The sequence below is a fragment of the Bubalus bubalis genome, chromosome 17, assembly GCF_019923935.1.
Source record: "Bubalus bubalis isolate 160015118507 breed Murrah chromosome 17, NDDB_SH_1, whole genome shotgun sequence".
Classification (NCBI taxonomy): domain Eukaryota; kingdom Metazoa; phylum Chordata; class Mammalia; order Artiodactyla; family Bovidae; genus Bubalus; species Bubalus bubalis.
This window is the reverse complement of record NC_059173.1, coordinates 539059-550811: the sequence shown is the minus strand read 5'-3', so window position 1 is coordinate 550811 and position 11753 is coordinate 539059. Positions and strand designations below refer to the sequence as shown.

Below are 11753 nucleotides of genomic sequence, written 5' to 3'. Positions count from 1 at the left end.
CCGCTCGCAGCCAGGACTGATCGGCGCGCGGCAGGCTTGCCTCCTCGTAGTCGTCTTTCCACTCGGGAGCAGCTTCTCGGGGGCGTCGCACAGGGGGCTAGGGGGCCCGGCAGGGCTCGGCTGACTGCTGTCTGCAGCCAGGACCCCACTCCCACCCTGTGGGTCCAGCGCTCACTCACCCCCTAGCAGTTGCCTGTGTTTCTCCCTCTACCCAGGACGCCCTCCGCAGCGCTGCTTGTTGAGCTTCAGGTCTGCACAGGGCAGCTCCCTTCCTGAGGCTTTCCTTGCCCTCTGGGCTCCAGCTGGCCCAGGCCGCCCTCTCACAGTGCCTGTCCCACCTGTCATCTCTCGGAGGTGACGGGTTAGAGGGCATGGGCCGGAGACTGCTCCTCCCTGTGCCCACGGCCCAGCTGGCAGAGTCTGCAGTGGATGGGAGGCCCTGAGCAGCGGGGAGGCTGGGCCTGAGCCCAGGGGCTGGGAGGTGGAGGCTGAGTCCTGCCTGAGTGTCCCTTTAATAGCTGCTGGCTTGGCCCTGCTTGGCGCCTGCTTCAGCTCCCCGCTCAGCTGTGGCTGCCACTGCTGTGCTGACTCACGCAGCCTGGCCACCAGCAGGAGCTGGGAACATGGGCTCCCCAGGCACTGGGGTGGGCTGGGGGCTTCTGGATTACAAGACGGAGAAGTACGTGATGACCCGGAACTGGCGGGTGGGCGCCCTGCAGAGGCTGCTGCAGCTGGGGGTCGTGGTCTACGTGGTGGGGTAAGAGAACAGCTCCCGGATGTGCTGGCTGGAGGGGTCACGGCTGGGCTGAGGGGCGAGAGGCTGAGTCTTCAGGGTCTGGGCTGGTGGTCGGCGTGCAGGGCAGGAGGTGGGGAGAAGGAAGGCTCTCCGTCCATCCAGAGGCTGGGGGCGTGTCGGAGCAGGTCCTGTGCTCAGGTGCCTCCCTGCATCCTTCCCTGGGCCTTCTTCCCAGCCCCGTGCTGGACTCCGGCACCCAGCAGGATGGGCCCCCGCCCCACACCGGGGGCCCTTGGCCAGGCAGGAGGTGGTCCCTGACACTCGTGAGAGCTGGAGCACTAAGGACCCTGGTACAGACCATCCTTTCAAGCTGGGTCGGGGGCGTCTTTGAGGAGGAAGTGGATCTAGACAGGGCAGGGGAGGCTGTTGGCTGGTGAAGGGGATGGCGGGTGTCTCCAAGCTCACAGGTGCCTGGCAAGGGCCCTGGCCCTCTGACCCATGGCCGGAGCTCCGGCCTGGGCAAGGGGTTTGGTGTGGGAGACCAGGTGGAGAGAAGGCAAGGCCCCTGAGCCCCGGGCTGGGAGCCAGGAGGGTGCAGCGGAGAGGCGGCCCGGGGGCACACCACGCTGCCTGTCCGTCCCCCCCAGGTGGGCCCTCCTCACCAAAAAAGGCTACCAGGAGCAGGACCTGGACCCCCAGGTCTCTGTCATCACCAAGCTCAAGGGGGTCTCCGTGACCCGGATCGAGGAGCTGGGGAACCGGCTGTGGGACGTGGCTGACTTCGTGAAGCCGCCACAGGTGGGTGACCTGGCACTGCTGCTGGGCGCTGGCCCCTCTGACACACCCCCCTACTGTGAGTGTGTGCAGGGGGGACAGGGTGCCAGCTCTGGCCCAAGGCCATGCTTGGGGCGGGGCCTCGCAGAGCAGTGGCCTTCCAGTGGAGGAGGAGATGGTCAGGAGCCCAGGCCGGAGGGACGCGTTCAGCAAGCCTGCATCCGGGAGTGGGTAGAGACGACACGGTGGGCACGGCGGAATGCCGCCTGTGCGTGCTCGGTGGCTCAGTCATGTCTCGCTCTGTGCGACCCCACGGACTGTAGCCCACTGGGCTCCTCTGTCCATGGGATTCTCTAGGCAAGAACACTGCAGTGGGTTGCCATTTCCTCTTCCAGGGGATCGTCCCGACCCCGGGATCGAACCCTTGTCTCATATTTCCTACATTGGCAGACGGGTTCTTTACGGCTAGTGCCCCCCAGGAAGCCCACAGGGGAATGCTACTCAGCCAGAAAAAGAATGAAATAATGCTATCTGCAGCTACACGGATGACGCGGAGATTATCAGACACAGACAAACGATATCACTTACACGTGGAATGTAGAGTATGACACAGATGAACATATCTACGGCACGGACTCACAGCTATAGACCACAGACTGTGGCTGCCGCGTTGGGGGGCGGTGGTGAGGCAGGGAAGGACGGGGAGTTTGGGATCAATAGATGTGAACCATTACAGAATGGATAAACAGTAAGGCTCTGCCCCATAGCACAGAAAGCTACATTCAGTACCCTGTACTAAACCACAGTGGAGGGGCCTCCCTGGTGGTCTAGGGCTTAAGACTCTGCCTTCCCGGAGCAGGGGCCCAGGCATCATCCCTGGTTGGAGAACTAGGTCCTGCCTGCCACGACTGTAGATTCCCACACCGCAGTGAAGATCCCATGGGCTGCAAGTTTAAAAATAATTAAAAGAACAAAATGGAAAAGGAAAAAAACCAAAAAGTCTGCATCTGGAAAGGGGAGGAGTGTCTCGGAGCTCAATGCGTGAGCTGGAGAGTGGGCTGGGAGAGCCATGGGGGCACTCCTCCTCTGCCCCCACCCCACGCTGTGCCTCCTGACCCTCCTCCCGTCACCCAGATTGTCCGCTGTCTTAGTCTCCTCCCCTGTCCCGCTGACGCCCAGATTCTAACCCTGGTGACCCCCGCCCTGAGCACAGCTGCCTCCCAGGGCAGGCCCACCTCATCCGATGGGAAATCGCCTCCCGCCCCCAGCGTGGCCTCTCGTCCTCCAGTGACGTCCCCCAGTGTCCACGTCGGGCCCACTGGACACCTCCCTGCCCCTCCCTCTGGTTCATTCCGCTTCCTAACAGCTCTCATGGCCGCCCGCGCCATCCCTGGGTCGGGCTGACAGAGGCCTTCCGCTGGCCCTCCCAGCCCCCGCCTGCCACCTCAGAAGCCTCCTTCTCGTGGGGGTCCACTAAGCCCCTCTAAGTTCCCTTTTTTAATTAATCTCACCACGTAGGGTCTCAGTTGCGTCCGGGATCTTTCGCTGTGGTGCGCGGACTCTCTAGTGGGCAGCATGTGAGCTCGGTTGCTCTGTAGCATGTGGAAATCTTTCTTAGTTCCTGGACCAGGGATCGAACCTGAGTCCCCTGCATTGCAAGGCAGATTCTTCTCCACTGGACCAGCAGGGACATCCTCACTGAGCCCCTCAAGATCCTGACCACCGCCACCCCTGATGCCTCTTCCTGGGTGTGCGTACATGCGGGCACCAGCCATCGTCGACCCGGACAGAGCTCCCCTCTGGCCCCCTGGCCCCTGGCCCTGTCTGCAGTGAGGGATCCACCTCGCCTCTAACCTGGATCTGCGGTGTCTGGAATCAGAGGGCTCTTGGAAAATCCTGGATGAGCATCTAAGTGAACGTGGGAGACAGACATGGGCTCAGGAACGGTCGCAAGCCCCGCTGAGCTCCTGTCTCTGACCCTTGACACACTGGAGGTGTTTTCCTGGAGCTCAGGGCTGGTGACTTGATGGATCCAGGGCCCCTCCCCACACGAGCCAAGCTGCCAGCTGCTGGCCTCTCCTGGTGGGGGGCGGGGAGCAGAGACCCACCCTGACACTTCTCTTCCAGGGGGAGAACGTGTTCTTCTTGGTGACCAACTTCCTTGCGACACCCGGACAAGTCCAGGGCAGGTGCCCAGAGGTAAGACTGCCCGAGGGCTTCCCACGGGTCCCCAGTTCCAGAGTCTGTCCCCGATGAAGTGTCCGGGCCCTTCCACATTCTGGTCCTGCCTCAGAACCAGGCACAGTCCTCAGGTGGACTCCGATAGCCAGAGGCAAGCTGGAAGATCACCTCCCTTTTCTAGACACAGCTTCTGTTAATGTGTCCTGGGAGCAGCTTCCGTTTCTGTCAGCAAACGGCACACTGCTGCCCAGGCCGAGCTCAGGGCCGCTCACGATCTCTGAGTCCTGTGCCGTGCAGCTGTGGTCCCCGCCGCCCAGAAAATCTCACCGTCCCTAGAAACTGCATCTTTCCTCCTTACCTGAAGGCATCCCAGAGCAGACCTCTGTCACAGAGCCCACTGACCCTTCTCTCCAGCTGTGGATTTTTTATCCGATTTTTTTCAAATTGTGATAACATACACGTAACATCAAAATTACCATCTTGGGAGGGCGGTTCAGGATGGGGAACACCTGTACACCAGGGGCAGATTCATGTTGATGTATGGCAAAACCAATGCAATATTGTAAAGTAATTAGCCTCCAATTAAAATAAATAAATTTATATTAAAAAATAAAACAGCTCAAAAAAAAAATTACCATCTTAACCATTTTTAAGGGTTCAGTTTCCCGGCTGTGGGTTTCGCTTAAAGAGTCCTGACCCAGGACACCGCCTTGGAAGCCTACCTCTGTGATGACATATTTCTTTCATCAAGGCTAAAATGTAGTCACTTGCTGGCTGGAGAGAAAGGTGCAGTCAGCTGCCCCCGCGTCCTGCTCGGTGGTCCCACCGCTGTTGCTGGGGCGTCCCGTGTGCCCCGTGGGCCCATCTTCCCTTGCAAACACCCGATGTCCTTTCCTTTGCAAACTCTCACGGACGTCTAGTCTTGGTTGAGTGTGTGGACTGTCCAGAAGTTTTGCTGGGGCCGTGGTTCTGTCTTTTCTGGAATCCACGGGACTCCTCTTTGCTCCATGTCCCGGCTTCTGGCTCTTCTCATGACATGGCGGAGGCCAGGCCGTAACGCATCAGGTCTGACCGCGTGCCTTCCTCAGGGCCGCTCCTCGGGGTCCTGGTGGGGGGTCCTAAGAGCAGTGCCATATCCTTCAGAAACCCACAGGGCCTCTCCCAGGGGCTGCAGAACCCCACCCGCACACGCCAAGCAGCTCTGGGGCAGGCGGCCCAGCCACCAAGGCAGGTCCTGGGGCGGCACAGACGCTGCAGCTGGGAGCCCCCGGGGGCTCGGCCAGGGCTTCCCTCTGGACCCCAGGCTCAACGGGGGTCAGCCTTGTGCAGGCAGAGGGGGCTGCGTGGGTAAAGGCCCCCCATGTGGGGCGAAGCATCCTGGGAGTCACCTGCTGCTCAGTGGGGGTGGAGCCACCGAGTGGACTGGAGTGGGGGGGTATCACAAGAGCTCTGTGGAGGAGCTGGTCTTGATGACAGGAGCATGGCGGTGCAGGGGGCTCAGGGGAGGGGAGCTCCATCTTCACTGCCTCGGGTGGGGCCGTTCGGGAAACCAGATGGAGGAGGACAGGGCCTGGGGATGCCCATGGTGGCCCAGCCAGGCGGCGAGGAGGGACGGACGTGGGACACAGTGGGGACCTCAAGGCCGGGCAGGTGGTCCCACACTGTCCTCCGATCACCAGTGTCCCCACGCTGCCCTGAGCTGGGTGCCCTGGGCAACGGTGTCCAGCATCAGCCAGGACAGAACTGCAAGCCTGCATCTGTGAGACTATGCCTCCCTCTGTGGCCTGGAGCCCTGGAAAGCTCACCCCCTTCCCCTGCTGGCTGACCCCCAAAACCCGGTCCCCACGTGCAGGCAGCCGCGGCCCATCTCACAGGAGAAGCAGGGATGCGGCGAGCCTGTGTGCTCCCAGGCCCTCCCACAGGGCTCGCCCTCCGTCACTGCCCAGAGCCCCACCTGGCACTCCCTCACCCTCCTCGCCGCACGTCACCTCCCCTGTTCTGTCCTCTGAACTGGACCAGAGGTGCTGGGCCTGGCCACGTCACTTCCGTCCCCCCAGGAGGAGTGGGTCAGGAGTCTTGCTTGGAACTCTGCCTGCACCCGTCTCCCGCTGGGGCTGCCGCCTGCGTGATTATCTGCAGCCTCTGGCTCTCGGGTACCCCCAAACTCAGAGATTCCCGAGGGGCTAAGGCAGGAAGGGGCGTGTCCCCCTGCCCTGCAGGGCAGGGTCCCTGAGGGAGGCCCCTCCAGGCCCTTGGCAGTCTGCTCTCCGCCCTCAGCACCCGTCCATCCCGCTGGCTAACTGCTGGGCCGACCAGGACTGTCCCGAGGGGGAGACGGGGACGCACAGCCATGGTAAGCAGGCCCGCTTTGCAGGGCCTCCCCAGGCTGGGGGGCTCCGGCCCAGGGGACCCTGGGTGGTGTGCGTCTGTCCTTCCTGTCAGCCTCCGTCCCCCCACCCCTGCCCAGGCCCCATGGAGATTCGAGGGCCTGGGGTTTGTCCCGTGTTTTCAAGGCATAAAGACGGGCCAGTGCGTAGTGTTCAATGGGACCCACAGGACCTGCGAGATCCGGGGCTGGTGTCCAGTGGAGAGCGGTGCTGTGCCCGTGTAAGCCCCCCAGGCCCCGCGCCCACCCCCCGACCGCGGAGCCTGCCTCTCACATGCCCCCTCCACCCTGCAGGAAGCCCCTGCTTCTCCAGGCTGAGAACTTCACCCTGTTCATCAAAAACACCGTCACCTTCAGCAAGTTCAACTTCTCCAAGTAAGCGGGGGTTGGAGGTGGGGGGCGGCAGACCGAAGACCCTCCCGGCCTGCCTGGCCTCACCCCCACCCCCTCAGGTCCAATGCCCTGGACACCCAGGACCCCACCTACTTCAAGCTCTGCCGCTACGACCCCCACTCCAGCCCCGCCTGCCCCGTGTTCCGCATCGGGGACCTCGTGGCCGCAGCCGGAGGGGTCTTTGAGGATCTGGCGCTGCTGGTGGGTCCCTGGTGGGGTGGGCGCGGCTCCTGGCGGCCGGGGAGGCCCCAAGAGCCGCTGGGGCAGTGTGTGCTATGTGCAGGGCGGGGCTGTGGGTGTCCACGTCCGCTGGGACTGCGACCTGGACAGCAGGGGCAGTGACTGCCGGCCCCAGTACTCCTTCCAGCTGCAGGAGCGGAGCTACAACTTCAGGTGCGGCCCCACTGCCTCCGCCCCGGCAGGCCCCCAGAGCCCTGGATGCCCGCTGTGGGGGGTGGTCGCCAGGGCCCCCAGCACAGGCTCCGTCCAGCCTCCGCTCTGCACCCCCTCTGCCGCCAGGGCCCCCGGCTTCCTCCCCAGTCCTGCCTCCAGCATTCCCTCCACTACACAGGGGCTTTCTTATTTTACTTTTTCCTTTAGGTTTTATTTTAAAAAGTTCCAAAGTCTATAGAAGAGTTCAAAGATTAGTACCTTGAACACCCATGTCACCGTTGAGAAAAAGAATCTAAGGACTTGAGTTTCCTGAACTGTGTCAGTAACAGTCCAGAATCTTTTTATTTTCTAATTCAAGGTGTGGTCAACAAGCTTGCACTGCACTTACTGCCATGTCTGAGTGTCCCAAGCAGAACCCCCTGGGATCCTGTCCTGCCACCTCACCACATGTGTACACACACATGCACACACGAGCACATGCTCACACATGAGTACACACAGGCACGCACACATGTACATGCTCACACACAGAGCACACACATGTACATGCTCACACATATGAGCACACACGAACACATGCTCACACATGAGTACCTATGCACACGCACACACACTTGCTCACACACGAGTACATGCACACGCACACACATGTTCTCCCACACACATGCTCATACAGCCCCCAGGCCTGGAGGCGACGGCCTTGACTGCTACCTGGGCCTCACCTGGCCCGGCTGCACTGAACGCCCCCCGGCCTGTGCTTTGTGTAAAACTGCTTCCCGGCCTCTGGAAAGCCAACCTGAGGGGCCCTGCAGAAAGCCTTCCCTGCTTCCCAGGGGAGAGTGAGGTGCCCTCTCTGGACCCCACAACCCTGGGCCTGCATCCAGCTCCCCCACTCCCACTGCTGGTGTCTGTTTAGGGACCCTTCTGCCCCACCCCCTGGGAAGGCAGGGAGCTCCTGAGGGGTGGGACCCAGCTTGCTTTTCCCCCGTGTCCTAGGCAGCCTTCTGGAATGCTGGGCGGGGCTGGGGGTTTGTGGGGTCAGCGGGTGAGGGGGATGGAGGCTGCGAGGGGGCAGAACAGGCCACCAGCCTCTCTCCTGCCCCCAGGACAGCCACACATTGGTGGGAGAGCTCAGGTGTGGAGGCCCGCAGCCTGCTCAAGCTCTATGGGATCCGTTTCGACATCCTGGTCACAGGGCGGGTAGGTTGGCAGGGTTGGTGGGGCGGGGGGTGATGGTCACATCACTGGGCAGGTAGGTGGGCAGGGTTGGTGGGGAGCTGGGCGGCGGGGACGGTCATGGCTCAGGGCTCCACCCCATCTCTCAGGCAGGGAAATTTGGGCTCATCCCCACGCTTATCTCTCTGGGCACAGGAGCAGCCTGGCTGGGCGTGGTGAGTGTGGAGAGCGTGGGCAAGCATGTGCCCAGCCCGCTCCGGCACGGCTGGGCCCCCGATGTCGGGTCTGGTCGGGGGAAGGCCTGGGGGGTGGGTCTGGACACAGCTCAGCCCTGCTGCCCCCAGATCACCTTCCTCTGTGACCTGCTGCTGCTGTACGTGGATGGAGAAGCGCACTTCTACTGGAGGACCAAGTACGAGGAGGTACGCTGCGCAGGGGCCTGGGCGCTGCCTGTCTGGGGCTTTGGCCCGAGCCCCAGTCTGCTGCCATTATCCACAGGCAAAGGCTCCAAAGAGGACCGCCCGCCCCGAGCAGACAGAGCTGGCACCCGCACCCCCATGCCCGGCCGTCCAGGGGCCTTAGAGGGGGCCCAGCGCCTGTCCTGACGGCCACGGCCACCGCCGGGAGCTGGACACCGAGGCTGTGGCCCCACTAGACAGCCTGCTTCCTGCTGGTGGGGGTCGGGGCTGGGAAGGCAGGGACCTCGCCTTGGGACCCTCGTGGATGGAGCCCCCAGGACTAGATGGGGGGGAAGGATGATTCCTCCTGGGGCAGGGAGTGCCCCGGAGCTGCCTGCGCAGGGACCTGTGGCAGGACGCCTCAGGGTGCCGTCCCGGGGCTCCAGCTGCATCTGTGTGTGGAAAACCCTCTCCCAGCTCTTGGCCAGGATGCCCAGCGCGGCCCCCGCACCAGTGGTCCACACAGCCCCTCCTCTGGCTGTACAGACCCCAGCCCTCTCCTCGGTCAGCACTCCCATCCCGAGCCCCTATCTCGGAGCCCCAGGGTCTGAGGCAGAGTGTCTCTGCTGCTGGGATCCACTCCTGGAATTCAGACTGGGGCGGGCAGATGGCCCAGCCCTTCCCCGTGGCAGCTCTCAGGCTCTGGGGGGGCTGGGACCGACAGAAGACCAAGGACGAGCTGCTACGGTGGTGGGCTGAACCCCCTGGAGACACCCAGCCCACACCCTGGAACCGTGCGGGTGGGGAGGACTGGTGGGAGGGGAATTCTCCACTACCCAAGGTCACCCCCGGGGCCAGCCTGGAGCAGAGGCTCTCTGGAGGCCCTGCCTTTCGGGAGCAGAGCCCCGAGGCTGGAAGGAATGTCCCAGACAAGTCCCAGAGGCCACGGCAGGCTGGCCAGGGTCTGGTGTGCAGTTTTCACGGGGTCTGGGTCTGGGTCCCGCCTGCTGGATTCCTCATGGCAGAGTTTCGGGAGTGCTCGTGTGGGAGGCCTGGGGCTCTTTCTCATGGGGCCCAGCGACCAGGCATGCTGGCTGTGGCCAAGGCAATGATGCGGGCTGGCTGTGGAGGGCCAGCGCCAGGCTCAGGCTGGGCTCAAGCTGCCTCTTGATCCTTAGAGCAGTGTCCGAGGGGGTAGGGGGGCCCTCAGGGCCAGGGCGAGGAGTGTGGACCTGTGTGTGGGTCCAGACAACGCTGACGGACGGCTGCAAGGTCGGGGAGTAAAGCCTGCCTAAGCCACAGTTTCTCGCATGCTCCTTACAGGCAGGGACGAGGCTGGTAGTATCTGCGGGGGCAAAGCATCGCCCGGGAGACCGGCGGGCCGTGCGGGCTGGGCCTGGGCCCTTCCCAAGAACCAGGGGTCGGGGGAGAGCTGGAGGGCACTTGGGGAGGATTCAGGCTCTCGGGCACCCAGCCCGGGGAGGCACCAGGGTCTGAGCCTAGTGGCCTAGGGCCTCGGTCTGCACGTTCTGTGCCCATGGGTACATGTCTGGAGGTGCGTGTGCTCATGCAGGCATGCCTCTGCCTCCCCAGGGGGGCCTCAGGCACACGCCACGCTCTCTGGGAGCTGGGGAGACAAGGGCACCCCGGAACTCTGCTGCCCTTCTAGACAGCCTCCCCGGGCCCCAGGCACCTGTGTCAGGCGCACCTCCTGGGGGAGGGGAGCCTGACTCTGCCCCTCTGTGCTGGCGCGTGGAGGGCTGTGGCACCCTCGGAGGGGCAGAGGGCAGTGGCCTGAGAGTCCTCAGCCCAGGGATGTCCCAGGCCGGCACCTCCCCCGCGTGGAACCCCAGCACTCCACCCTCACGACCCTGTTTCACACTGACAATCGAGCGAGCCCTTCCCAGGGGCTGGTGAGGACCCGATGCCTCAAGATCCACAGACATGACACGGCCACACGGCTGGTCGAGCGATACCTATTGTGGGTCCCCGAGACAGGGCGTCCCCCCCACCCGCCCCAGTAGCTGGAAGGGGTTGCAAAGAGTCCACCGCCCCAGCGCCGGCCGCGCCCACTCCAAGGGCGACGTGCAGCACCGGCCTCTAAACTAGAGTCCGTGGGTCCCAGGGGCCCCCTCGGGTGGGCAGGCCCGCGAGCCCACCGAGCTGCCCTAAACGGAGGGCAGGCAGCTCTCACGGACTGCCAGGCCCCTGGGCCGGCACCCGGCCGGGGTCCTGCACCGTCTCCTCCACCCTGCCGTCGGGGAAAGCCACGTAGCGGGCGGTGACCAGCCCCGGCGGCTCCCGCCAGTTCTCCTTGCTGTGCCAGATGCCGTAGCCGAAATACACCAAGAGTCCTGCCAGGGCGGTGCGAGCGTGAGCAGCAGGCCCCAGCCCCGCTCGCCCTCCTCACCATCGCCACCCGACTCTGCCCCCAGAAGCAGCCCCGGGCCCCAGCCCAGCCCCCTGCTCACCTATCAGCAGCCAGATGGTGAAGCGCACCCAGGTCAGGTAGCTCAGCTTCAGCATGAGGCAGAAGTTGAGGACGATGCTCAGAGCTGGAATCAGGGGCACCAGGGGCATCTGGGGGGGCAAGGGCAGGACTGGGTCGGCTGCAGAGGCCCACTGGCCCAGGGCCTGCTTCTGCAGGCCTCCAAGCCTGTTTCTGCCTCTGGAGGCGCTGGAGCCTGGGGCTCACCCGCAGACACGGGGACGTGCCCGGCAGAGGACGCGGGGTGGTGGGCTGACGGCGGGTACGGGGGGCGGCAGGGGGTTACCTGGAAGGTGTCCTTCAGGCGTTGCTGCTGGTGCGCCCCCAGGACGAGGAGACTGAGCAGAAATGTGATGCCGCTGCACAGCAGCAGCAAGAGGAAGCCCCAGAGTGGGAGGCGTAGGACCGAGTGCCCGAGCATCAGCACGCAGCCCAGGGCGATGGCGGAGACCACCAGCCCGCAGACGGCCCCGTGCACGGCCGCGCCGGGGCTGCCCCTGTCCAGGAAGCCCAGGTAGGGCCTCAGGGCTGGCCGCAGCCGCCCCGGCTCGGGGCCGTGCCCTGCGCCCACCAGCTCCAAGTGGTCAGAGAAGGAGTTGTACTCCTTGGCCTTCAGGCCAGAGCCGGCCAGGCTGGGCGAGCGGGACCGAGAGGCTGTCTGGAATCGCAGCACAAGCACGCTGATGGCCACAAAGGTGTAGGCCAGCAGGGTGCCAATGGACAGGAACTGCACCAGGGCATCGAGGTCCAGCAGCAGCGTCACCACGGCCGTGAGGGCCCCGAACACCAGGATGCCCAGCAGAGGTACCTGCGTCCGGGGGTGCACGT

General features: G+C 63.9%; 1 protein-coding gene across 4 annotated transcripts; it reads left to right on the top strand.

Annotated features, from left to right (window-relative positions):
* Window positions 1-255: 255 nt before the first annotated feature.
* On the top strand, window positions 256-10591 carry P2RX6 (purinergic receptor P2X 6). 4 transcript variants are annotated; one of them, XM_006065564.3, is made up of 12 exons: window positions 256-757; window positions 1384-1534; window positions 3638-3709; window positions 5969-6044; window positions 6205-6298; window positions 6372-6452; window positions 6530-6671; window positions 6754-6863; window positions 7970-8063; window positions 8189-8254; window positions 8384-8461; window positions 8538-10591. In XM_006065564.3, the coding sequence occupies exons 1-12, from the start codon at window positions 624-626 to the stop codon at window positions 8619-8621; spliced, it is 1182 nt and encodes a 393-aa protein (XP_006065626.1). In that variant the 5' UTR covers window positions 256-623; the 3' UTR covers window positions 8622-10591. The 4 variants fall into 4 exon arrangements, with proteins under 4 accessions (XP_006065626.1, XP_025122982.1, XP_025122981.1 ...); XM_025267197.2 differs by having other exon boundaries at window positions 8384-10591; XM_025267196.2 differs by having other exon boundaries at window positions 8189-8461.
* Window positions 10592-11753: the final 1162 nt, after the last annotated feature.